This window comes from Corvus cornix, chromosome 7 (genome assembly GCF_000738735.6).
Source record: "Corvus cornix cornix isolate S_Up_H32 chromosome 7, ASM73873v5, whole genome shotgun sequence".
In the NCBI taxonomy this organism is placed as follows: Eukaryota; Metazoa; Chordata; class Aves; order Passeriformes; family Corvidae; genus Corvus; species Corvus cornix.
In genome coordinates, this window is record NC_046337.1 from 21,455,173 (window position 1) to 21,479,477 (window position 24,305).

The following is a 24,305-nucleotide window of genomic DNA, read 5'->3' on the forward strand; positions in this document are numbered from 1 at the left end:
AGCACCACTTAGCTTTGCCAGTTTGCTGTCACTGGGACCATGCCATCAGGAGCACCCAGGACACTTGTAAAAGCTGATGCCAGAAGCAGGGGAGGGAGGCATAGCCACTGCAGCAGAAGCACTCTGCAAGCTGCCTGAGCTCTGGCTCCACCTTGGGAGCTGTAGGCAGCCTTGGGATCGCACCCTCTGACTCCCATCACCATCCTAACTTCTTGTATTTTTAATTTGTTTTTAATGCCTCAGGCATAATTTCAAAAAAGCTCTTGTACCCTAAAACTAATGTTACATGTTAACAACGCCTGATTTGTTGCAGGAACACCCCTTTTCACTGGAGAAATGGAAGGCAGTGGTGGGATGGAGCACTACTGTGCTGTGCTCACTGCTCCTCTCCCAGGCACCAGGCTGGGGACTGGCACAGAGCCACAGGAGGTTGCTGGTCAAGTTGCTTCTCCATCTTTTCCAAATGTACTTCCATACAGTCTGGGAATTACTGAAGAAGAATGTTTCCAACAAGGATATACTGGTTTATTCCCAGCTAGCCCTGTGTGTGTCAGCAGGGCAGGAGTAAATTAGCGGTTTGCAGGACCAGGGGCAGCCTGGACCTCCCTGCAGCCCCATTTATCCAGAGGAGAGGGAAGGTTGCCTGGGGCTTACCTTACACAGCCAGGATAGCAGCAGCATCCCAGTAGTGCCTTCTGGCCTGAATTGCCATCCTCTGTTTCCCAGAAACATCACCTGTGTGTGGTCATGAGGAGCACACCACAGGATTCAGTGCCAGCCAATTCATTTCCTCTGTTCCACAGCAAAATTACTGCAAAGACAGATAATAGAGATTTATCACTGCTGCAAAGGATTACAGAAGTATAGGAGGCTCTCCACATATTTCCCCATATGGAAATTTTGTGCCTCCCTTGTGTTATTCAGATGGGCAGAGAGAACAAGTGCTGAAAGGGTAACATTGAGCAGAAGTTGCCTGAAAGATCAGTTCTAGATGCATTACTCTCTTCTTTGTGCTGATGCAAAAAATAAAATTAATGAAATCTATGACCAAAAAAAAAAAGTGATTGGATTCCTAGGGTTTCCCTGTTCATCCTGTGACCATCAAAGAGTGGGCTGATCTCCTGGTGAGCTGGCTGCCCTCGCCCGAGGTGTGAAGAAGGGGAGGTCCATTCTGTTTGGGAATGAAGCATGGAGAGAGGGGAAGATTTAAGACCCACTGCCACAAGGAGTTTATGGGGCCTTGCTGGTGGTCCTAATTTAATGTACAATAGCATGTCCCACTTGAAAGGCCAACCAACTTTAATGCCAACACAGCTTTAAAAGGAGCAATTAAATGCAGTTTGATACCCCATCCCTTCTACATACCCCTATAAAGGGGCTCTCCTGCAGTCCTCACCAGTGCAAAATTGCTCTGTACAGAAGTAGCCCTTCCGGGGTCTGATGGTTTCCTATTTATGAATGGATGAGAGGAAAAATAAGGCCAAAACCCCTTGACCTTTAAAGAACAGGGCTGTCAAATTCAAGGGACAATTTTCATGAAATGGAGTGTTAAATTACTCAGCGTTCTCCCAAAGCTCAAGGTCCCCCATTACTACCCTGCACCCACTCTGGGTTTATTAATTTCTAATTCCTATTAGTCTTTCTCCATTAGGTGGGGGACAAGTGGGTTTCACATTCTGTGGTACAGATCCTCCTCTGCTGTGGAGGCAAACCAGAGGCCAACCCAGTCCCATGGGAGCCCTGGCTGCCCAGCCCAGTCCCCAGGTGGCCAGCCCAGAGCATCTCTGCACAGGAGGCCTTTCTGAGCTGCATTGCAGCACCTCTGCTCCTTTGTGCCACTCTGGGGAGTGCCAGGCTTTGCCCGAGGCTCCTGTGCACTGGTGACAGATGAGCTTGACAGCCTGCTCAGTCCAGGTGACTGAGCATTAGCTCGCCTGAGAGTGCAAGCGCTAAGTAAATCTCATTCCTAATCCAAATTGCTTTTGATAAGAACAAAAGCTGTGTGCAAATGAATATTTCCATCTTATTTCAAATTCTAGGTTTCAACTGCAATATTAATGCTATTTTACAGTGTAATTTACTTGTAATAATATGTCATTATTGTCATTTTACAGTTTTCTCTTAAAGTAGTAAAGAAAATGTTTTAAAAGGCACAAATAGCTGGAGCACAAATCTCCATTCAGCCTAAGAATCTGTGCTCTCCCATCAGAATGGCACGTAATTGAAAACAGTGACATCCCGAATGGGCTAAACACTCCAGTCATTAACTCGTTTTTATTTTGGGATAAAAGGGAGTGCTTACAGCTTTTTTCCCAAATAGTAAATATAAATTAAACATTTCTCTTTCTTTCCCAGAATGGCATCTGCCAGTGAAGCCAGAGATGACCTCCAACACTTTCCACAAGCGCATCTCAAACCAACGCCCTGGTGTTAGACACAAACCTCCTCCAGGTGAAGGGTTTCCTGCAACACAGCATGTAAAAGGTGGTTCACAATAGCAGAAGTGTCCTCATTACCTGGTGACAAGTTCCTGAGCACCAGGTGACTGCACTGCTGGGTTGGTAGGAATTGCAAAAACCTCAGGCAGCCTTCAGAGGCCAGGCTGTGTGCAAGGGATGGAGGTGTCACAAGAAGGTGGCATCATTTAATGAAGGTGACGTGTGTCACACAGGTAACTGTAAACCAGCTGTGATTCCATCTCTCCTATAAACCTGTGGATGGAAACTGATGCACTATTAGTACACTTGATGGACTGAGAGAGGACTGAGAGAACGACCATCACAGACTTCCTGTCCTTCTCCAGGAGGATTTCCACCACTCTTTCCTCATCACGACACTCCACAGACTGACGAGGTCAAGGCTATTTGGGATCCATTTGGTCAGGAAGTGTAAGTTACACATCAATTGTCTCCTACAGGCTGGGAGTTTATCCCAGCAGCAACTATTGTTGAGCAGCTGTGAGATTTACACCACATTTCCAAAAATATTATTTCTCAGTGTGATTTCTGTCTGAATTGGGCAGAAAAATATTTAATGGCTGGCAAAACATTAGTAAATAAAAGCAGATCAAGATGATGTTGTTACAATAACAGATTACATTACTATTCCCTGTCCTTAGGAAAACCCTGATTAGACCAAGATCCTCATGGGGTCTTATGAATAAGTCAGGAAGGGGCTCTAATGACCCCACGTGAGAGTGCATGAGCTGCAGCACAGCCAGCGAGGTGCCAGGTGCCTCTCAGAGCAGGCACTAGCCTGGATGACTAACAGCACTCATCACAGGGGGGTTGTTGATTTTCTTTAATAATTTGGGACAGATTTTCTGCTAACATAAACTAGTACTGCTCTGTTGAAGCCAGGAGAATGCTGCGAATTTGTAACAGCAAAAACTGACCTTTAATCTATTTTTAATCTCTTTATTCGTCATTATCTTTTTGAAGAAGTGTACCTCAGTCTGACTACTCCCCACTAAAGAGAAAAGCACCAGACTTTTCTTGTTAATCGGTGTATGGGAAACTCCAATAGCTGACGTATCCTTCCACCTTTGCAAGCACACCTAGCATTGATTGCTGATCTTATATCTTGAAATGCATAATTACTGAACTAAGAGAAAATTACTTTTTGCTTGTGAGTGTCAGGACAGCTCTGAATCCATGAATGACTCACCCTCAGGCACTGGTTTAATTTATGAGTTATTTATCTCCTTGCACACACCCCAGCACAAACAATTATACTTAGTAATTTGTTGATCTTATCAAGGCTGTTTGATGTTAGTATTGCTACCTCCAATGACGCTTGTGCTTTGAAACTTAAACAGGAATTAAAACCAAATTTGGATACTTCACACATGATTCATATTACAGAAAAGTTTAACTCTTCAGCAACTAGAGGGGTTTGCATGCAATTGTCAAAGAATCTTTTGCTGACAGATTTGGCAAGGTGGCCCTTCAGTGGCATGAGAACCACTGGTTAGAGCTGGTTCTGTCCTTACACAGCATGGGTGAATGTTCCTAGCACAGGACAAGAGAGGGGAGTGAGTCCTGGGCCTGGGCCAGAGCAGCAGCACCAGCTCTGTGCCCCCAGCCCACGCCTGGGGCCGTGCAGCGGCCTGGTGAGATCAAACCCCGCAGTGTTCACATGCCAATCTGCAGGGTCTTCCCTCGGCGCCTGTACGGCCCTGGCTTGCTCCTGGGAACCTTTTCATGTGGGCAACAGCCTTCCTCATTACTGAGCAAGGACTTTATTAACCCTTAAACTATTACATGTTTACTATAAATCAAGCTCTACGAACCCCTTTGCACAAGGTAACTCTCTCTGTTGGCAGGTGCAGGTACGGAAGCTGGGGCCGCACGTGTTCACCACGTGCTGTGCTTCAGGGGCAGGCAGCTCCTCTGTGGCCACGGCCATGGGGGGTGAAGGTCCTCACAAACAGGTTTCCCAAATCACCCTCTTAAACCCTCCTCCCTCCCCCTAGCATGCTGCTGTGATCATTATGCCAAAATACAGCAAGTGAACTTGGTATCAGAGGTACAAGCAGTGCAGGGATTTCACAGAATCACGGAACGGGTTGGATTGGCAAAGACCTCAAAGATCAAATTCCAACCCCCAGCCTTAGGTAAGGACACCTTCCATTACACCAGTCTGCTCAAAGCCCTACCCAGCCTAGCCTTGAACACTTCCAGGGATGAGGCATCCATAGCTTCCAGTGCCTCACCACTCTCATAGTGAAGAATTTTTTCCTAATATCTAATCCCAACCTCTTCCAGTTTAAAGCCATTGTCCCTTGTCCTGTCACCACATGCCCTTCTATAAAAACGTTTATTTCAGCTCTTTTGATTCCAGACCCAAGTACCTTGAGGCCTGGTGATGCCGCCTGGGAGGGGTGGAGGGTCTCTGCCGCCAGTGCTCCCCGCTCCCAGCTCTGCTGGGGTAGGCCTGGGTCACTAGGGATGAAAACATGATCCACACAGAGCAGTACTTCTTCCATCCCCACTCTTACCAAAACAGCCCTTGGTATGTTATCTGTTTGGAGAAATCCCCGTGTCCAGTCTTAGCCTTGTCAATTCCCCTGTTGCGCAGAGTTCCTGCCCCTCAGGGCCCAGCAGAGCGAAGCCAAAGCCCTGCCCCCGCCCCCAGCAGCAGCAGAGCCGCCAAGGGCAGGAGCCCGCCATGTTCCTGCTCAGCCAGCCGCGGGCTGCCAGGCACTGACTTTCCGAGACTCAGGTGCATATATTTTGTTAACTTACACATCCCACACACTCTTGCAACAGCTGCAGATTTGATTTGCTGCGTGGTTTACCAGTTTCTGTGCTGAGCACACACATTTGGCATGTAGGAAATAAAACGCTGCAGGCATTAACTGCGCAGAGCCACGAGGAGCTCCGACGGCAGCACCGGCCCCACCCCGGCTCCTGCCAGCAAGCACGCACGTGTAACACTCCTCCCTCTGCAACACGCTGCCATACGGGCCTATTCCCATCGATCCGGAATGGGCACTACCCGCGCAGAGAAGCCAAGAAATAACTGCTCCAAAGACAGCCTTGGAATGCAGAATAGACTTTAAAACTTTCTAAGCCCAACCAGCACACCACTCTTTCAATCCACAGGGATACTTGATGAATTACTTCGATTTTTTTTTTTTTTTAAAGCCTCCAGTGGTTTTCCTGTTTTAATGGAAGTGAAATTGTGGAATAGTGTAATCAAACATTTGGAATTAGTAGGGGGCAGTAAAAGCTAAAAGAAGTGATTATTAGTTTTAAACAATTACAAATTTCTAATGACTTTCCCTGCTTCACCCTCTGTGAGTTGAGTTTGTGAGTGGAGAGAAATGGTAAAATTTAGCTAATAGTGTTCGAGCTGAAAACTTCACCAGACACACTGAACTTTCAAAACGCAATTCTATGCTCCTATCCTGCAGCTGGTAGAATAAATGGTGTTTAAACCACCCATTGAAATGGGGCATGCAGCATCCCTGCCTCGGTAAGGACCACCAGAGCTCTGCAAGGGCAGTTTGAACAAGCCTGGTTGCCACAAGAACATGAAACACTGCACCAGGAACGCACCTCCCTGATGTTTGTGAAGCTACAAGGGTGATTTGCTGGAGTAGAGGAGGGAGGGGAGCACAGTCACAGGGCTGGAAGCCTGGGGACACATGGCCTGAGCAGAGCTGTCCCTGCCCACAGCCATCAATAAAGTGCCAGGAGGTGTTCAGTGAGTGACCCCTGCTGCAGTGCTGCCACTCCAGCTGCAAGCCTGTTCTGTGGGAAAGGAGGGAAGGAAAATATTGCTTACACCACAGCGTTCCCAAAGCAGGCACTCTGCCATACGGAGTCCTTGACGGGCCCTATGGGCTGGGAAGAGATCAGGGTGAACTTGGGTGATGAAAGAGGAAAGGTAGATGGCAAACTGCAGCAGGGAAGAAAGGATCCTTCAGGAAAAGTAAATCCTTTAAAACAACTGTGGCAATTCTACCAATCTCTACAGGGCTGGACACAGTTAATGAAAGTACAAATAGACATGAAATTAAGACAATACATCTATGTTTTATCTGATACATTAATCCACACAGAAAGGCCAAACCTGCTTCCCGTGTGCTCTGGGAAATGCCTATTAGAGCAGAAAACTCTCTCTTATACATGAAATATCAGTGGGTACAAATAGTCTTCAAAAGTTAAATTTGTGGGGGTTTTATGCTTCTTAATGGTCTGAAATGTCACATCTTGGGGTCCCTAAGCACATCACCATGATATTGCTATTGATTCTGCCAAAAGCCACCAGCAGTAAGCCCTTGGCTACAGCATTGTTTTTGTTGACCAGGAACATACCTTTAAAAGTAAACCTCCTTATCACACCTCTTCACACACACAGTCCCTGCCTGCTCTGCACCACACAGGACTCCCACAACAGGCAAACTGGCTACTCCTTAGGTATCTTACAGTGAACTGGTTCTCTTGAGACTGAAGTGGAAACTGCCCTCGGAACTCCTCACGGGACCAGCCCGCCACTAGCCCAAGCAGCCCCTCCAATACCTGCCCTGGGAGCAGCAGCTTCCCCAGCCAACTGCTTCACTCTCCAGATCTATGCCTACAGAGTTAGCCCGAAGGGCAGTGCAGGCACAGCCACGTTCACTGACATCTCCACATCACTTTGGGGCACTGTCTTTGGTAGCTTAGAGCCTGGTAGCAGCCTTTTCCCCGTTCCACTAGTGTTTGCTTAATCCCAGAAACATGACATCAATGTCATGGCTATTAGGCACGGAGGAACGCCAAGTGAAGAGGAAGGGTTAGTACTCCTCCTCCCTCGCAAAATTCCCTACTTTCTGTATTTTGGAAGAGCAGTGCCTACAATATTTTTTCACCCTTCTCCAGCTGGAGAAACAACATGTCTCCTACCCACTGCCACCATGCTAGTGGCAGTAAAAAGTGTGCAGGCAGATTTCATGTTTGTTTTTTTTTTTTTTAAATAGCAAATGTGAGTAGGATGGATAGGTTGCACCTGGAGTATCCTGTGCAGGTTGAAATGCATAAATAATGTGTGCTTAGCTTACGCTAAATCACAATTCTATTTCAAAAAGAGTGCTTTACATTTGCTACATATATCTGCAAGTTTTAAGGAGTTGTACATCTTGAATGCATAAACCCACTAAGGAGAAACATGGGCTGCACATATTTAACACGGCAGTTGTCACAAGTCACCGGTGATAGAAATAACAGAGCTTCTCAGATTATTCTTTAACAAAATTTGGGATTATTCTGGAATAATTTATTAGGTTCAGTAGTTAAAAGAACCTAGTAAAAACAGCTGAAGAGGTAACTATTCAGGCAAATTAATAAACTGAAACATAAAATATATATATTCTATAATGTTTTAAGATGTGGTAAACATTTTAAATTCATTCTCTATTTTCAGGACATTGTAGCAACTTCAAAAAACCCTGTCTACCAAGAACAACTTAGTTTGATTTTTAATTATTGTTATTTTTAGAACAGGGAGGTATCACGAAGTACACACAACCAAATAGAAACAATTCAGGGCCACAGAGTATTTCGGAAACCAGAACAAATTTCAGCCGGGACAAGAGAACACATTTCAGTGGGTATTAGTGCAGTAAAAAGGTTACTTCTCTTTCAGCAGCACACATACTCCACTTCTCACTCACCTTTCATTGTGTCTAAAACCCAGCATGAGCCCTTCTCTGTTACTAGCACCTTGCTGACTTCCAAGAGAAACAGGTAGGCTCTGTTTTCTTTTGGATTTGACTTTTAACACAAGATTTGATGGTCCTAATCTTTTCTCAATTATGTAACATCAAAATAACGCCAGGAACAAATACTAGCCACACCAGGGAGACGATACAAAGGAGAATTTCAAGTGTTCCAATACATCTGAAGCCCTAATTTCTCTGCTCTACAATACTGTCCCCACTCCTGCCACCACAAAAAAAGGAGATACTCTTTAAAACAAAATCAACAACTACATATTGAAGTCATCTGCCCTCCCTCTTTCTCCTCGGTGCAATTAAAGGCATGATGCCAACTTTTCAACAATGAGGCTCATGGCTCTGGCTGAACCATGTCTTACTCTCTCAGAAATGAGCAATGACGCTCAAAGGTGGGGTCTTGAGGGAATGTCTCAGAGCAGGATGTGACCAGTGCTCCCAGTGCCTTACACACAGCGGGTTTAGCCGGTGGCAAGCTGCCTTTTCAAAGTTCATAGCTAGAGAACTTATCACCATGACACAAGAGGCCTGGCACACCAACAAGCCACAGGTAACAACAGCATCTCTCCCAGCCCTGACCCCACTGAACCTATAGCTGAAACCCCCAGTACACGGGCACTCAGAAAAAGTCAGGCTGTTTTAAACACACTAAACATACTGTGAGAAAGGGCAGTTCTATGCCTCACATTAAAAGAACAAACTTCGTTTTATTTTTGCCAACACCTTATTTTTCTGTTACCCAAAGTGACCAGCTCTCCTTCATGGTTAAAAAGTAAAGAGGTAAAAAGGTACTGCCAGCTGTAACCTCATTTCAGCAGAACAACTCACCTATCCAGCACAGTGTGACCTCTTCCTTCAGAGCACTATCTCTTTCACCCTCACCTGGCCTCAAAGCCAGACCTCAGAGGACAACACACAACTACAGGTACTACTGCTCCATCCTCAGTGATTTATTAATTTCAAGGTAAGAGTGAAATACTCTTTCGAAATTATTTGAACAAAAAAGCCTCAGTCTCACAGATAACATCATTTTTCTACATATATTTCCTCTCTCCAGTAAAAATCATTTATGCTGCCATTATTATTATCCTTACTATCATCTTTCAGTGAACGTCCATCTACAAATTCATTAACTTTTTTGAGACAAATCATTGGCATCCTAATCTTCTGATTCCCATGAAAGACTCACTTTCAAGATACAATTGCAGCTGCCCCACACTGCCAGTTACTGTATCATACACGTCTTAAAATTCTGTAATCAGCATCCACCAGGTGCCGTATCGCATTCAGCACACCACAGTCAGTCAATACAGACATCCCCAAACACACCAAGGCTGGTTTTGTCAAATGTTTTATTGAGTGTAGACATCTGGAGTACTGTAAAACATGCATTATCTGTAGATTCAAAAAGGAGCAAGCCACATTGTCCTCACTGTCAAACGTGTCAGGCTTGGCATACATGATGGAGATTAATGAAGTATCATGAGAGTAATATGGTTCCCGAAAAGCTTCTACAATTTGGAGTAGGGTCTTAATCGTTTGAAATGCAAAGCTGTTCACATTTAGTGAACTTGCATGTTTGCTGGAGGTGCCATATTTTAATTCAAAACAAACAAGAATAATTTCACTGGGGGGAAGGGAGGTTCCCTAGGTAGAAACTGTATGCTTTTTGTTTCCAGATATTCCAATTCCAAATAAAAATTCATATGCTTTTTGAAGCAGCACAGTTCATTTCTGAGCAAACAACATCTGATACTCATTTCTTCTTGGGTTGTTGAGGTGTATTAAATTTAAAGAAGATAATATCTCCATCCTCTACTACGTAATTTCTGCCTTGTTGTCTGTATTTTCCAGCAGCCTGTAAATGGAACAGACAAAAGGAAAATGGGTTATTTCATTAGACATTTTATAGTATTTTCAAATGGCAATTATTTAAATACATTTTGTAAAGAAATGGTAATACTTCAGCTTTAGAGTTTGACAGTCACAATACTCCTCAGTTTGACATCACTTGGTTTGACATACATATAAAATATATATGAAAGTAATTTAGCCTCCACTGGATCTGTAGTGCTTAAAGTGCACCTGCATTATATAGTGGTAGAGCCTGGCAAGACAAAGGACACTAAAACAGTTCCTTTTTTTTCTTCTTTTTTCAATTTGGCTTTCTTTTCCTTCATCTGAAAACCCTGCAGATGGCAAACACTGGTGGCAGGAATGTAAAGCAGCATTGCTGGAAAGGGCAGTCAGCAGCAGCCCGTGCCATGGCTGCCCAGCTTCCCGAGCGCCGGGCAGGAGGGTCCTGTCCCCACTGACCATGGGGACACCCTGCAAGAGGCACAGCTGCGCCGGGCTCGGGCTTCGAGTGGGGCTCTCTTGTCTGCTTGTGCCCACATAATGAAGGGCTGAGGAGCACAAAATGCAGGCTCAGCTCTACTGTCAGAAATTTCCTTTAGAAGGAATTTGCTTCAGAAGGACAGATAGAAGAGGAGATAGGCTGTGAAACGAGGATACAGGAAAAGGCATATGGACCAAAGACATGAAAAGAAAATTCATTATTAAAATGCTGTACTTGAGGAGAGCAGAAAATAGGCAAGGAATCTATTAAACATCAGTACTTTCTACATTAGAATTTATTATTATATTTTTCTACTGTTATCTCATCATAATTAAACACAGTATTACAGAGGCTGTGGCATCAGGCCTGACAGGCTGGGCGGGAGGTGGTCTGCAGAAGCATTTATCTTGAAAAGTGTCTACAATATGGAAAAGTTGAGAGCTTCTGCTTTAGTTCAATAACCATTCCTGTTTTGAAGTTTCCTCTTGCAGGAGAAAGTGCTTCCATGCAAGACCTCACTGTGCCATTATTCTCAATGACACTATCACAGTGGTGGCATGCTAAGATCCCATTACAGGAAAGCTGTTAACTAATGACCTTAGTTGCTGTAGAACAGATCAGATTAATGGTACACAGTTAACTTGGACACCTTTCTTTCACAAAACCCGCTCTGAAAAGCAACACATTTCCCCATATTGCTGCCTAGAAATTTAGAGGCTTGATAACCTTGTTGCTGTCATTCCTTATTTAAATGTTGTTCCCAGTGATGCTAGCCTATGGAAAACTGCAGCTAAGATAGCCCCAACAATAAATATATACTGAAATAGTAATTGACCTTACCCCATGCGACATTATTGATACATAAAAAATAGTACTTTGCAAATGCTTTCCTACTTCTTTCCCCTGGAAATCTGTTTAGACTGTAAAATTTTTCCTTTCAAGTTCTTTCCTTTGAAGATCCTAATAATGCTTAAAGTCAAGAGTAATTAGACTAATTGATGGCATAAATACTAATAAAACAGTGCTGTAAAAATCATCAGAAAACGTAAGCTGCAGGCACAGGTACAGAAACATTTTACAGCTGAATACATTTATTACTCACAAATATTTGTAGAAAAAACTGTCCTCCACAAAGTAACACAACAGATTTTTTTAGCACAGTAGTGTGCACTATCAATGTGGCATAGATTTCTTTAATTAAATACATTTTGATACACTAATGTAAGTTTATGTATGTTTGTTACCAGTTTACAGTTAATTAAAAGTGACAGTGTTCCTTTAAATTCTCTAGAGACCATTTAATCCATTTCCATTGCTATCAGAAACACTGGTTGAAAAAATCAATACCCATTTGTGAATCTTGAGTATGTATTAAACAAGACACGTCTAACCAGTTCATTTGCACTTGAAAGCAGCCATCTGTAGAAGCCAGCTTTGCCTAAGCAGATATGATTGCTAATAATGTGATATCCCTGTAGACTACAAAGCCCACACAGAGCTATTCAGTGTATAGTTCACAGCACTGGCATTAAATTAGTTATGCTGTACTGGTGTTAAACACACACAAAATCAAACTTAAAAATCGATCAACTTGATAACATACAAAGCAAGCAACTACCATTACCACTTTTATTTAAGATGACTCCTAAAAGTGCCTAAATTTCATTTTAAAATTTACCAGCAATATAAAAGTAATTAGCATTGTCTACAGCATGAAACACTGTATTAAATGCAAATTAGAAAAGACCAGAGGAATATGACACTTTATTCCAAGAACAAGGTTTTTTCCTAACCTTGATTTTAAAACTGAGTAACAAATGAAAATCTGCTTGTTTTACAGATACTTCATAAACAATAAAAATTTAATCATTAAATATGATTTGAGCATGGAAGCTTGATTTTTAGAATTTCACATTGTGAAAAGCAAATAAAAATATAAAGCAAAATACTGATTAATTTAATAGGTGTTAACTGATGCAGCCTCTCAAGGAAAACACTCATACTTGAGCATCAAAAACTGATGGTGGCAAAATTTGAATCTCAGTTATGTGAAGTGGTTTCTGACTGCAGAATATTAGATTTATTTATAGCTGTGGTTTCCCTTTACAACTACAACTCTACTTCCCTTTTCACAAAGCAGTTCACATGCCGCAACGAACCAATTATACAGGATTTTTTCCCCTCACTTCCTGGGGTTCAAACAAACCTATTAAAGTCCCGCTGCTCAGTATGATCTTCCTTAGTGATACCACTGAGAATAGGCTGAATTTGAAATCATAGTTTTGCATACCTTTCAAGCTATCAAATAGCAAACAATAAAGCTGAACCTTTTAAATTCTTTAACACATTATTGTGTGTAGGAACCTTCAAATACTGAGATTGAGTAAATCAAACTAATGTGCCTTGTAATTGCAATTTAATAAAATACAAATCTTAAGAAAACGTCAAAAATGCCAAATGAGAAATCAAATGTGTACGAAATAAAGGTAAGTTTCTCTCCTTAAAGAAGGAGGAAATAATGCATTAGCAATGCAGAGAAGAGCAGCTTTCCTTATGACATTTTTTGCCATGTACAAGTTCATTTCATACTTAATAACATTCAAATCAGATATAATTTGTCAGTTCTAAAAGGGCACAACTTTGGGCACCCGAGCAGTCTCTGCCCTCTAGTGTTGAGAAAGCAGATGAAACTCTTCTCAATACAAGTGTCACCACAAAGAAACATAGGCTCAAGGAAAAAAGTTTTCCATTAAATATCTTCACTGTCTATTCAGCACATAGTAGCCACCCCGAATGATCAAAGTAAGGCATAGCATTTTTGAGTAAGAGATCAAAGGGCAATTGAATGAAACACTGAAACAGTAATTTTTAAGGTCCTAATTATGCTTATCAGAGCCTAGAAGTGGAACCCACTAATCCTGAAAAAAAGGGTACAATTTTATAATATAGTATTTTCTTAACCATTTGCATCTGACATTTATAATACCTTTATTCCAAACTCAAAACAAGAGGACACATTTTTAGAAGAAACAGATTTTCAATGTTTCTTGTTTCCTTTTAGAAGCAATTCAAAAAATCTCTCTCATCTTAAAAATCTGATTTTTCAAAAACAAGTTAGTTTTAAAGCATATTAAATTCTGAACACTAATATGTAAACAGAGAGAAAAACACCCCAACACGTTAGCATAACATTTGGTCTTAGTGCTGACATGTAGTCCATGCACTGTTATATCTTGGATACTGAAATAATTGCATTCCTGTCCAGTAAGTTGTTGCATTTGAACTCTTTCTTAAGTAAAAGATGAAAATGGATTTTGGTCTATTGCTAGAGGTGACTGAAGATACACTTAGCATTAAGAACTTTCCAGCGAAAAATCAGATTTGAAATGGAAAAATGGTACATATGGAGGGAGAAGAAAAAGATGGGGAGCTCACCTTGACAGCAGCCTCTGAACCTCCTTCTTTAAAATCTTCATATTTCATTACTTCAGCCATAATGAATCCCTTTTCAAAATCTGTGTGAATCTTCCCTGCTGCCTGAGGAGCCTTCGTCCCTTTCTGTCAAAGGAAAGACCAGAAGAAAATTAATGGCATTTAAGAAGATTGATTGCAGGGAAGAGGTTTCTCCTTTTTTATATGCTTTCAGGATCCGCTGAAACTTTGTTTCATATCAGCTAAAATGTCACACATGCAGCTGGGCAATCCTCAATACCAGGACACAGACAGTGCCTTCGTCACAGATAAACCAACCGACATTAAAGAACAGCAGCTTTGTTTTTCCTAATAGGTATCAACAGCAGTATTGATTTTAGAAGCTATGACTGTGTTTTGTTGTGAGATTCGCTTCGACCCCTAGCTTTCTACACAGAAAGTGAGGAAGATAAAGGTTTTTAAATAACTTTGAAATCTGAATTACTCAAGAGTTTCGCTTACATCCAAATAATTTCAATTAAATGATAACATTCATGGCAAACAACGTTTGCAGTGAGAAATGACATATGGATGTCAAGCTGTACACATTAGCTTATTTTTATTTCAGAATAATTTTAGTAAGTTTGATATAGAACAAACTGAGTATTCTTACCCAAACATCAACAACTGAATCGCTAAAAAATAAAAAATGACAGACAACTATACGAAAATTTAAGTTTATGCAATAGAGGAGAATGCATTATAGCTGCATGCTTTAAATTACAAGGACATACATTCTGTGCACATACAACCATGGAGAGAAATTTGAGCAATAATGGTGACCTAAAGGCTGCTTAATAAAGCATGTTAAAGTGCTAAGGAGTCTGACACTGTAAAGCACAGTTTTTACAATAAAAGATGTATTGGGTTAATATGGCTACTCACTGATGCTTACCTGACTAAATATCTTTGCACATTAAATCAAAGATACTCACAATCAGTCTTAAGATAAACCAGCTTTCAAATTCTCTAATAAAGAAAGAGCAAGCACTTCTACTGAAAACAGTGGAATTTCACAATGTGCTTTTAAAAACTATAGCAAGAATCAGAACAACAAAACTCCTGCTTTTATATTGTTCTGGTTGCTATTTCAGGGACTTTAGCAAGCAGTTATCATGTAAACAGAGATGAGGGGAAAAAACTATAAAAAAAACCCCCATGCATGCTTATAAGAAAATAAGTTTAATGTGCTAAAACATACACAAACATCTGTAGCAGTACTATTAAAAATATAAATTTACAGGAAATTATGTTGATTAATGAAAACAAATTAATTCCAGTGAATGAAATTAAATACAGCACTGAAACTCATTGCACAGCCCTAAATACACTGATGCAAAAAACAGAAGCTCAAAGACTGAACTGCACCTCCAAAAGTTGACATTGTTGTAATTTTTAAGTGTTTGCAAGTGTACACATTCCAAAATATTTTTTCAGTATCAATCTTTATATTACAACATATTTACATTCAAGGGCAAACCACTACAGCTCAGCTCTTACTGTCCTCTGGGAATAAATTAGTTGATCTCTATGGCTATAACCATTTTACATCAACATTTAAAATACATAATAGCGTTTTAGGCATTACGTAAGTTCCCAGATAAACATATAAAACCACCAAAATAAACTAGGTCTAAATACTGAAGCCAGTAAAAGACCTGAATTACTGCACACTGATTTTAGGATTTTGAGCCCAACTGTGTATCCACGAGGAATATAATGACGTTATATTGCTTTTATTGCTGAAAATGTAATCCCAGCAAAGCACAGGAGGAATGAACCATCCGCAACCCAAACAAACTTAGTGAATACAAAATGAAAAGCAACATCAATTTCACTGCAGACAAACCCAGTCACACAGATTAAGCAAGCACAATACTGGTACGTCTTATCTCTGACCACAGGAGGAGGGTAGACAGATTCTACAGGATGAAGAAATTCAGACTATGTAATAGGCAGAATCAATTGTTACCTGCCTCAATCAATGCAGCTCCACTTTCACTGTTCAGCAGCTCACAAATAATTAAAGTTATCCTGGACAAAAACCTCATCTGTAATGACTAGCTAACCGCCACCATGACAAACTTCAAAGTCAGTGATATCAATCTGAATTCAATAGTGTGGAACTGGATATAGCTGATGAATAAGTATGAATCTTACCCTGATGGTCCATGCACGCACTTCATCTGGGCCTGCAGTGAAAAAGTATTCTAGTTGGAGTGCTGCATATCCAGCCTTAATGATCTTTGCTAAAGCACTGAAAAAAAAAAAGGGGGAAGGAATCCAATTCATTCAGCATATACACATAAAACAGCTAAATGTGCCAAGTAATCAATTTACGTGGAAAGACATCACATATTTTGAAGATCCTAGGTCTACTTTTAAACAGAGCTATAATTGCAGTAGCCTTTTACTTTGAACTCTCCTCAGAAGAACTACTTTTTTACTGCAGAATCGTAAAGACAGTATTTTGATTTGTTTATTTGGCAGGCTACAGAAACATGGGATAAATATAAATCACCCTATGAGGCAGCACTCTTGGTCCCAGGCAATTTTCAGGACTCCAGGTCATGAAAGCATATCTGTTTGACTGAAATTCAATATTGAAACAATTTATTATAGTTCTTCAGAAAATTATGACAAAATTTTCTCCAGTGTCCTTATTCCCCATGGATGACGAAACAGTTTTGGTGATCATTCCTTCTCAAAAATATACATAACTAATACCTATGTTATAATTAAAACACTGTACAGAGATGACAGATGACAGTTAAAAACTTAATTTAAAATAAATCTTTTCACTCTGTCTCATGGTAAAGAAAGGAGAAGATTCTCTCTTTATAATGGTAATTACTCTGTCATTTATTATTCTATCAGCGCAAGCAATTAAATTACTGCAAGGAAATAGTTGATAATAAAGTGTAGGGAAAATGAATGCTAATTAACCTTTGTGTCATGTTCTCTTCCAGATACTTCTGTTTCTCCTCAGCACTCATATCTTGCAACTTGAGTTCCAAGGCCCCACTAAAAGGAATGACCAAAGCACCCGGGTCGTGCTTGTCCACCCACTCTTTAATTTTTATCAACCTGTAGACAACAAAGGGCACAACATTATCTTGTAGTGCATGCATGGCTGTACCACATTCATTATTATCAAGTAGCACATACATATTCATAAGAATTGCACGGATTTATGATGCCATCTTTTTGTGTATTGCTTTCCAAGGTCAAGGCATTAACAGGCAGCAATTGCTTCAGGTGTACTCCATTAACATTTCACTGTTTCTTGGTTTCTGTTTGGCATTTAATCTATCAGAAATAGGCATAATTTGGGACAATAACTAGGTGTTTGGTAGAGGTTAAGTACTTGCAATCTAAAAAGTGAATAAAACTTTCTGCGAGAAAAATGTACTTCCAAGAATGATGTTTATCAAATGCAGTAAAACTGAGGGCTTTCAGTTTTTCCTGACTTTTTTTTAAATTTAAAAAAAAAGGCATTTCAGGAGGTGAGGCTGCTGATGTTAGAGAAAGAGAAGAACACCACACTCCTATACAGAAAGCTGCACCTGCTTTTTCTGGCTACTGATCTTGGAGTATGCCATAGCTGATCAATACACGCCCATGTTTCTACTAGTTTTTCCCACCTTTCTACTGTTGTCCCACTATAGGGACAAAGCTTCCGGACACTATAGTATGATTATTTTTAAATAAAGAAAAAAATTCCCTATCCCTCTTCATCTTCAATAACTGGCAGCATTCACAATAGTTTGTTGTTCATAATTTTTTTTTAGTTGAATGAAACAACAAATTTAGAGCTACAAATGTATGATGTTAGTTCTTGAATGTTCATTATCCTACTCTAAAGTTAACAAAATTGGCAGCCTCCTGGCAGCCAGGAGGGCCAAGCGTGTCCTGGGGGCATCAGGCACAGCATCACCAGCCGGGCTGTGCCTGAAGGGAGGGATTGTCCTGCTCTGCTCTGCACTGGGGCAGCCTCACCTCGAGTGCTGGGGGCACTTTTGGGTACCACAGTGTAAGGTAATAAACTATAGAGAAGCGTCCAAAGAATCGCAACGAAGATGGTGAAGGGCCTTGAGGGGGAGCCGTATGAGGAGCGGCTGAGGCCGCTTGGTCTTTCAGCCTGGAGAAGAGGAGACCGAGGGGAGACCTCACTGCAGTTACAGCTTCCTTGTGAGGGGAAGAGGAGGAGCAGCACTGATCTCTTCTCTGTGGTGACCAGTGACAGGACCCGAGGGAACGGCCTGAAGTTGTGTCAGGGGAGGTTTAGGTTGGGTGTTAGAAAGTTTCTTCACCCAGATGGACAGTGCTCTCAGGCACATGGTGTGACTCTTGCGGATGTTTTGTGCAGGGTCAGAAGCTGGACTCAGTGGTCCTTGTGGGTCCCTTCCAACTCAAAATATCCTGTGATTCTGTGAAAAATTTACAGCAATGGATGGTGTTTAAAAAATCTTTAAACATAAGCATCATATTCATGACTGCAAGTATTTATTTTAAGGGAACATTTATAAATCACCTGCAAGGAGTTCACTACTGTTAATAGGACACTTTCTGAACAGGTATGAATGGTAAGAATGACAGCTCTATGCTCAGCAAACACAAGTGCCACGGGAATACTTCCTGTACACGAATAATCAAATTACAAAACATACTACTTTGGGTGCCAGCGATGTTTCAGACCTGAAGCACCCACCATACAGCACAGGGCTTTATGCTTGCTGAGTTCTTTTTCTTAGTCCTGCTAATCTGCAAGATTTAGACTAAGGTTTTAACTGCTATTATACTAAAGTGCTTTGAAACTGTGGCCTGCAAGCCTTTAAATAACCAATGCAAATGTCACTTCAGAAAAAAATGAACTGAACCACAAGTTCATCAACACACATTTGTCAAAGAAAATAGCAGGGGATCAGAGCTATTATGAGATTAAGTGCATGGCCGACTGAGTAGGGTTTTAGATGGGACAAAGAATATAGAAGTTCACTCAACAGTTTTCACACGTTTGTTATATAATGCTGGTCTTCTATCATTTACTTATGTAAATACCCGGCCAGTGTTTTTCAATCCTCATTATACTAATCTTTTTTTACCTCCAGTTATCCAGTGAAAACATAGTCTGGTATCCAGGACTGATACTGAAATACTACTGCCTTCAGAAACATCTGAACTGAAAATCACAATTAAGGTGTGTTTCTCAATGTGACATGTGACATTTAACAGCACTTCTAAGACTGACATTTGTAGTTAACTAATTTATTTTGGCTAACAAATTGGATATGGAAGTTCAGAGCTTATAAATGCCAACATTTTACAGAAAATACATCTCAAAATGAATCTACAAGTTGTAAGTGTACTTCAACATCTGTGTGTACATCCTTTATAGATGGTTTTTAAAGGAATTATCTAACGCTGGTCTCTAGACTAATTAAATAATGTGACAAGTGAAGAAAGATGGAATGAAATGTGTAAGCTTGAAAAAGTGAAATGAGCACGAAAATAATGTCAAAAATTGGATTCAAATTCTGTTTGGTAAATATGGTCATCATAACTAATAAACTAAGAACTATTGTGGAACAACAAGATAAGAAATAATTACTTTGGCTAAAACACCAATTCAGAATAATAATAGTCTTAGACTGTCATTTTAACAGCTTTTCTATTGAGTCCTTAGAGGGATTATTTGCATTCCTCAGGTATTCTATTGTACGATTCAGATGAATAAAGACTTACAAATCATTCCTCTACCGCCAGTGTGAGACTTTGATCCAGTGAATACACCATTGTACCTTAACTATAATTGGCAAAAAACCTGACAGTGTAGAGCATCACAAGCTTAATAACAAAGGAGAAAATCTCAAAGTGTTGACAGACGATCTTCATAATGCAGGAGCAGAGCTGGTACATTTTAGCAGTAAATGAGCACTGAGGTCTAAAGGTCTCTGAAGTGACTGACATCAGACCTGCTACAGCCTCACTAAAAGAATAAGGTACTGCATCCTACTCTGTACAGTCAGGTTCTCTGCCCGAATCTTTTACTTCTGTGACTTTCAATGTCACAGGAATTACTAAAAAGCACCAAGGAATTCCCCTAAATGTGATCAAAATAAAGAAAAATCAACAAAAAAGTAAACAAATATAAATATTGATATATTTCAAAATTACATTTTCCCCAAAGCAGAATGCTTAATTAATAATCAATAAAATAATAGTGGACGTTTGCTTTCCTGTTAGGGATAACCAAGTGTGCCAAACAGAACAAAATGGTCTTAACAAATAGTAACAATTATTGTCAAAGTCTGTTTTATTTGAACACATAATTTTTCCAAAGAAAATTATTTATGTCTGTAAAAGGACAGCATTAGTACACTCATTTTGGGCCTTTGTTAAGATAAGCAAATCCTGGAGTATCTCTCCGTTACTTCACGCTATACTTGAAAATGAATAATGAAGAGTATTGGATTTTATGCTTAAAGACTTTTGACACTTAAAAAACTCCACTGCACACTAACATGTAACAAAATGAAAAGTAAAAAACTATCAAAAAGTAGAACTGGCAGCACCAATGACCATGATTAACCGCTGAAACTACTTTAAGAAACAAGAAACTGCTCAAGATGAAAACCCTTCTTAACAAAGTAAACTGAAAACCAAGTGAAACAGTGTAACAGCACAGGATTTCTTCAACATCCAACAGACTTTCCTGACTGAGGTGGCTTGGTTCCTCCCTTCCGCATGCAGAAGAGTGTGCCAACAGCAACTACAGATGGTTCCTGAATTCAAATCTGATTGATGCCAAAAACCAGACAAAATATATTTTCTGGAAAAAAATACAGACCCAAGAGACAGCAAGACATCCATTCATTCTGTGACAGCAAGCAGAAAAGCATATTACAACTGTGTAAAAGCCTGACACAAGAACAAAACCAAGGCAAGTGCAAAACCAGATCTCATAAACTTGCAAGTGAAGGCAGCACTCAAAATTCTCATCAGGAAAACACTGAAGAGGAATTCAGATGCTCATTTCCACCTAACACTGTGACTGTTGTTTGATAAGGACTCAAGGAATATCAGCAGCATTATCAGCCTATCTAATAAACCACAGGTGCCAGTGACTTCAAGTGCAGATGGATCAGGACAACTACCAGAGCTAACTCCTAATCCTAAATCAGGATGCAGAAGACCTTGGAGAAAGGTTTAAAAATGAGGGCACTCACTGAGAAGGCCAATAAGCAAAGAGCACCAGAAAGGGGAGCTGTGCAGAAGGGAGAGCCTTCACTTTAAAATGGTGATGCTTACTGAGGCAGAAGAAACCAAAACCTGCAGCCAACCAAAATAAAAAGGTATAAAAGTTGCAGAATGTACATTACCTACAAATCAATATTTGAGAGAGTTTCACATGAGAGATCCAGCTGGGAACAAGGACAGAGTTCAGATGGAAATCTGAAGTAGTGATGGAAGAGAGAAGCTGCAGAGAAAACTTAAGCTCAGTGGACACTTGTAAGACAAGATGATCTGAAAAACTGACCCCTGAGAAGAAAGGTGATTTGTCAAAGTATGCTTTTGTACAACCAAGACCAAAAAAACCATCTAACTCATAGAAGAGAAACAATTGTTTTTCTGTTCTACACCTGAACTATGAAGAGAAAATGGCAGAAACAAAAGAGCATGGCAGGGAAAAAGAAAACACCAGGCAGCACAAGAAGGAAAGAAACAAATGTAGATAAGATCAAACTAAATGATCAAAATACACAAAAGACTGAAAAAATCCACAGATAGGAATGAGAACAAGAGGACTTAGAAATTCCAACAGGCTCTTCTTGTTGGCAGTTCTGAGCAATCCTGATTTTTAAAACCTAAACTCAATTTGTTTAGTGTTTGCTCCCTACTGTTGAGAAGTTTTCCATAGGTGTAGCCTAAGCTACCTTTCTTTTAGTTAAACTGAGCCTATAGGCTGTGGACCCGGAATAAATGCTCCCTATTTATATCTTAAAAATTTTAGGCAGTTTTTATTTTGAGCTTTTCCACACATTACCCTCTAACTTTGAACCTTTTTTTTTGGACTCTCTTCAATTGGTCTAAAAGTTTCTGAAAGCACACGGTATCTGATGCACTTCTCAGAGCTTTCAATAACGTCTTATAAACATAAAAAACACCTAGAGGATTAACTCATTTTTCAGGTGATTTTCCTTTTTATTAAACCCAGTCTAGCATTTGCTTTTTTGTGACAGCACTGCAACATTATCTCATGCTCAGGTTATAACTTATTGCATGACCCTGTTTGACTAGCTATTCTTAATACTATGTTTGCATAGTTGATTATTCCCGTATAAAATCCTTCTCAGGAGTTGCACTGTGGCTATTTTTCCCTAATGATTCCTTCTATTTCTTGAGATGCTCCTAAATTCTAATTTTTTTCTACACATATATGGACATCTCCTAGATTGAGAGGTATCTACAGATTTAACAAGAGCGCTCACCATCCAGCTCATTAATGGAAATATGTAACAGTATTCAACCAGTAGCTGCTTCTGCAGATCTCATAATGAGATATCCTTTGTTTGGAAAGTGTACCACTGATAACCATGCTATGTGTATCATCTTCCAACCAGTCTTGCACATTCAACTTCCAGTAGTTTCCATCTAGCCAATATTTCCTATCTTGTTTTTGAGAATGTTGTAAGGCACTGAAGCCTTTAAAGGCTTAATAAAAATCCCAATATGCAGTGTATTTTTTTACTACATGCAATTAAATTTACCACAAACAAAATATTAGACTCATCTGACAATCTAGACAAGTAATGAACAATCAACATGAATTTGTGAAGACAACTGGGTTGCTTTTAGGGGATTAAGAAATTGAATTGTTCCAACATTTTTCTTGAAATTGAAAGCAAATACATCAACTCAAAAATACCTTGTTTCTTCTCTCTTCTTTGTGGATTTCTTTTTTCTTTTGAAACCTCATCCATTATCCACAAATTATCTAAAATGATGATGAGTTAGGCAATAATTGTTTCTTTTGCCAAGTCCCAAAACTGTGAGGACCACTAGGTTTAGTTGATTTCGTAGGATGGGAGAAGATCTAATCTACCTAAGCACCAGCACTGCATGGCACAGTGCCTAGGTGATGTCCTTCCCTTCCGTTCTGGTAGCGTGCACAGACTCCATGGAGATCAGGTCCCACTGTTCTCAGTGCTACACACAGATGAGGATAATATGTATACGATTGCTTATAGAGATCAGAAAGAGTCACAGCTTCAGTAAGCTTTCGTTTCAAATTTCTATAATTAACAAAGGATGGAATGGTAAAAATAACAGAACGAGTGTATATAATGACTGTATCACAGAAATGGTCTGTGACAAAAGTAAAGAAGGGGAAGTGGAAAGCACAGGTGGTTCTCACTCTGCTGTATTGAAGCACTGTGCTCTAACTCTTTATTGCTACCTGCCTTTCTCTGAGCATCCCTTTCTTCTTGCATTACATAAGGAGAAAGGATGACAAAACAGGAAAACATTACAGAGTAAAAAGGCACCTTCTTCCTCACCATGGTAAGTTTTTTATGAAGATGACAAATCTACAGAAGGTTTGGGAGTACCTATTACAGACCTTGGCAATCACATCTTAAATCATCAGTGATGCTTATGAGTTTATTTTTTTATTCCCTGTTCCCAGCTGGCCAGATGAAACAGCAATCCTTCGATTTCTAAAGGCCTTTTCCCAGCCCTCACCTGCAAACGCTTTCTATAACTGGTTCAGAACAAAAGCACTGCCTCCACACACTGGGCTGCTCTCCGGCCAAGAGCCTCCTCTGAGCCCCTCAGGACAAGAGCTTCAGGAACTCAGCACTGCCATTTGTCCTGCACATCCTGAATGCTTTAAGCTCCTCAATACTTCCCACAGTCCGATGTCTGTACCACCTCCAGTGTTTAGTCACTGCATCCAGCTGAACCTTACAAGAGGCCCTCGTAGAGAACCCATCTCACACGTTAGATACCACTCCCACCTCCTAACACAGATTGACTTGAGCCTTGAAACAGGAAGAGGAACAGTCCTTAAAATTCTTTGCCTTTTGGGGACTTGCCACACATCCAGCGATCTAAGGAATCTTATGACAGAATGGGTATATAAATATTTCATTCTACCACATCCAGATTTCACATTTTTTAACTTCATTGTAATTTCAATTTACACTGTATCAAAAAAGAATCATAGAGGTTCCTGATCAACACTGTCATTTGACATTTATTATAGATGGGTTTATA

General features: G+C 40.3%; 1 protein-coding gene across 1 annotated transcript in view; it reads right to left on the bottom strand.

Moving 5' to 3' along the window:
• Nucleotides 1-9,553: 9,553 nt before the first annotated feature.
• The window catches only part of OLA1 (Obg like ATPase 1), a 98,141-nt gene continuing 83,389 nt past the window's right edge, over nucleotides 9,554-24,305 (bottom strand). The window contains exons 8-11 of the mRNA XM_039555086.1: nucleotides 16,974-17,114; nucleotides 16,188-16,284; nucleotides 13,992-14,114; nucleotides 9,554-10,076 (exon numbers count right to left, since the gene is read on the bottom strand). Of these exons, the coding sequence (XP_039411020.1) occupies nucleotides 9,975-10,076; nucleotides 13,992-14,114; nucleotides 16,188-16,284; nucleotides 16,974-17,114 (463 nt within the window). The 3' untranslated portion in view covers nucleotides 9,554-9,974. The remainder of the gene's footprint in view (nucleotides 10,077-13,991; nucleotides 14,115-16,187; nucleotides 16,285-16,973; nucleotides 17,115-24,305) is intronic.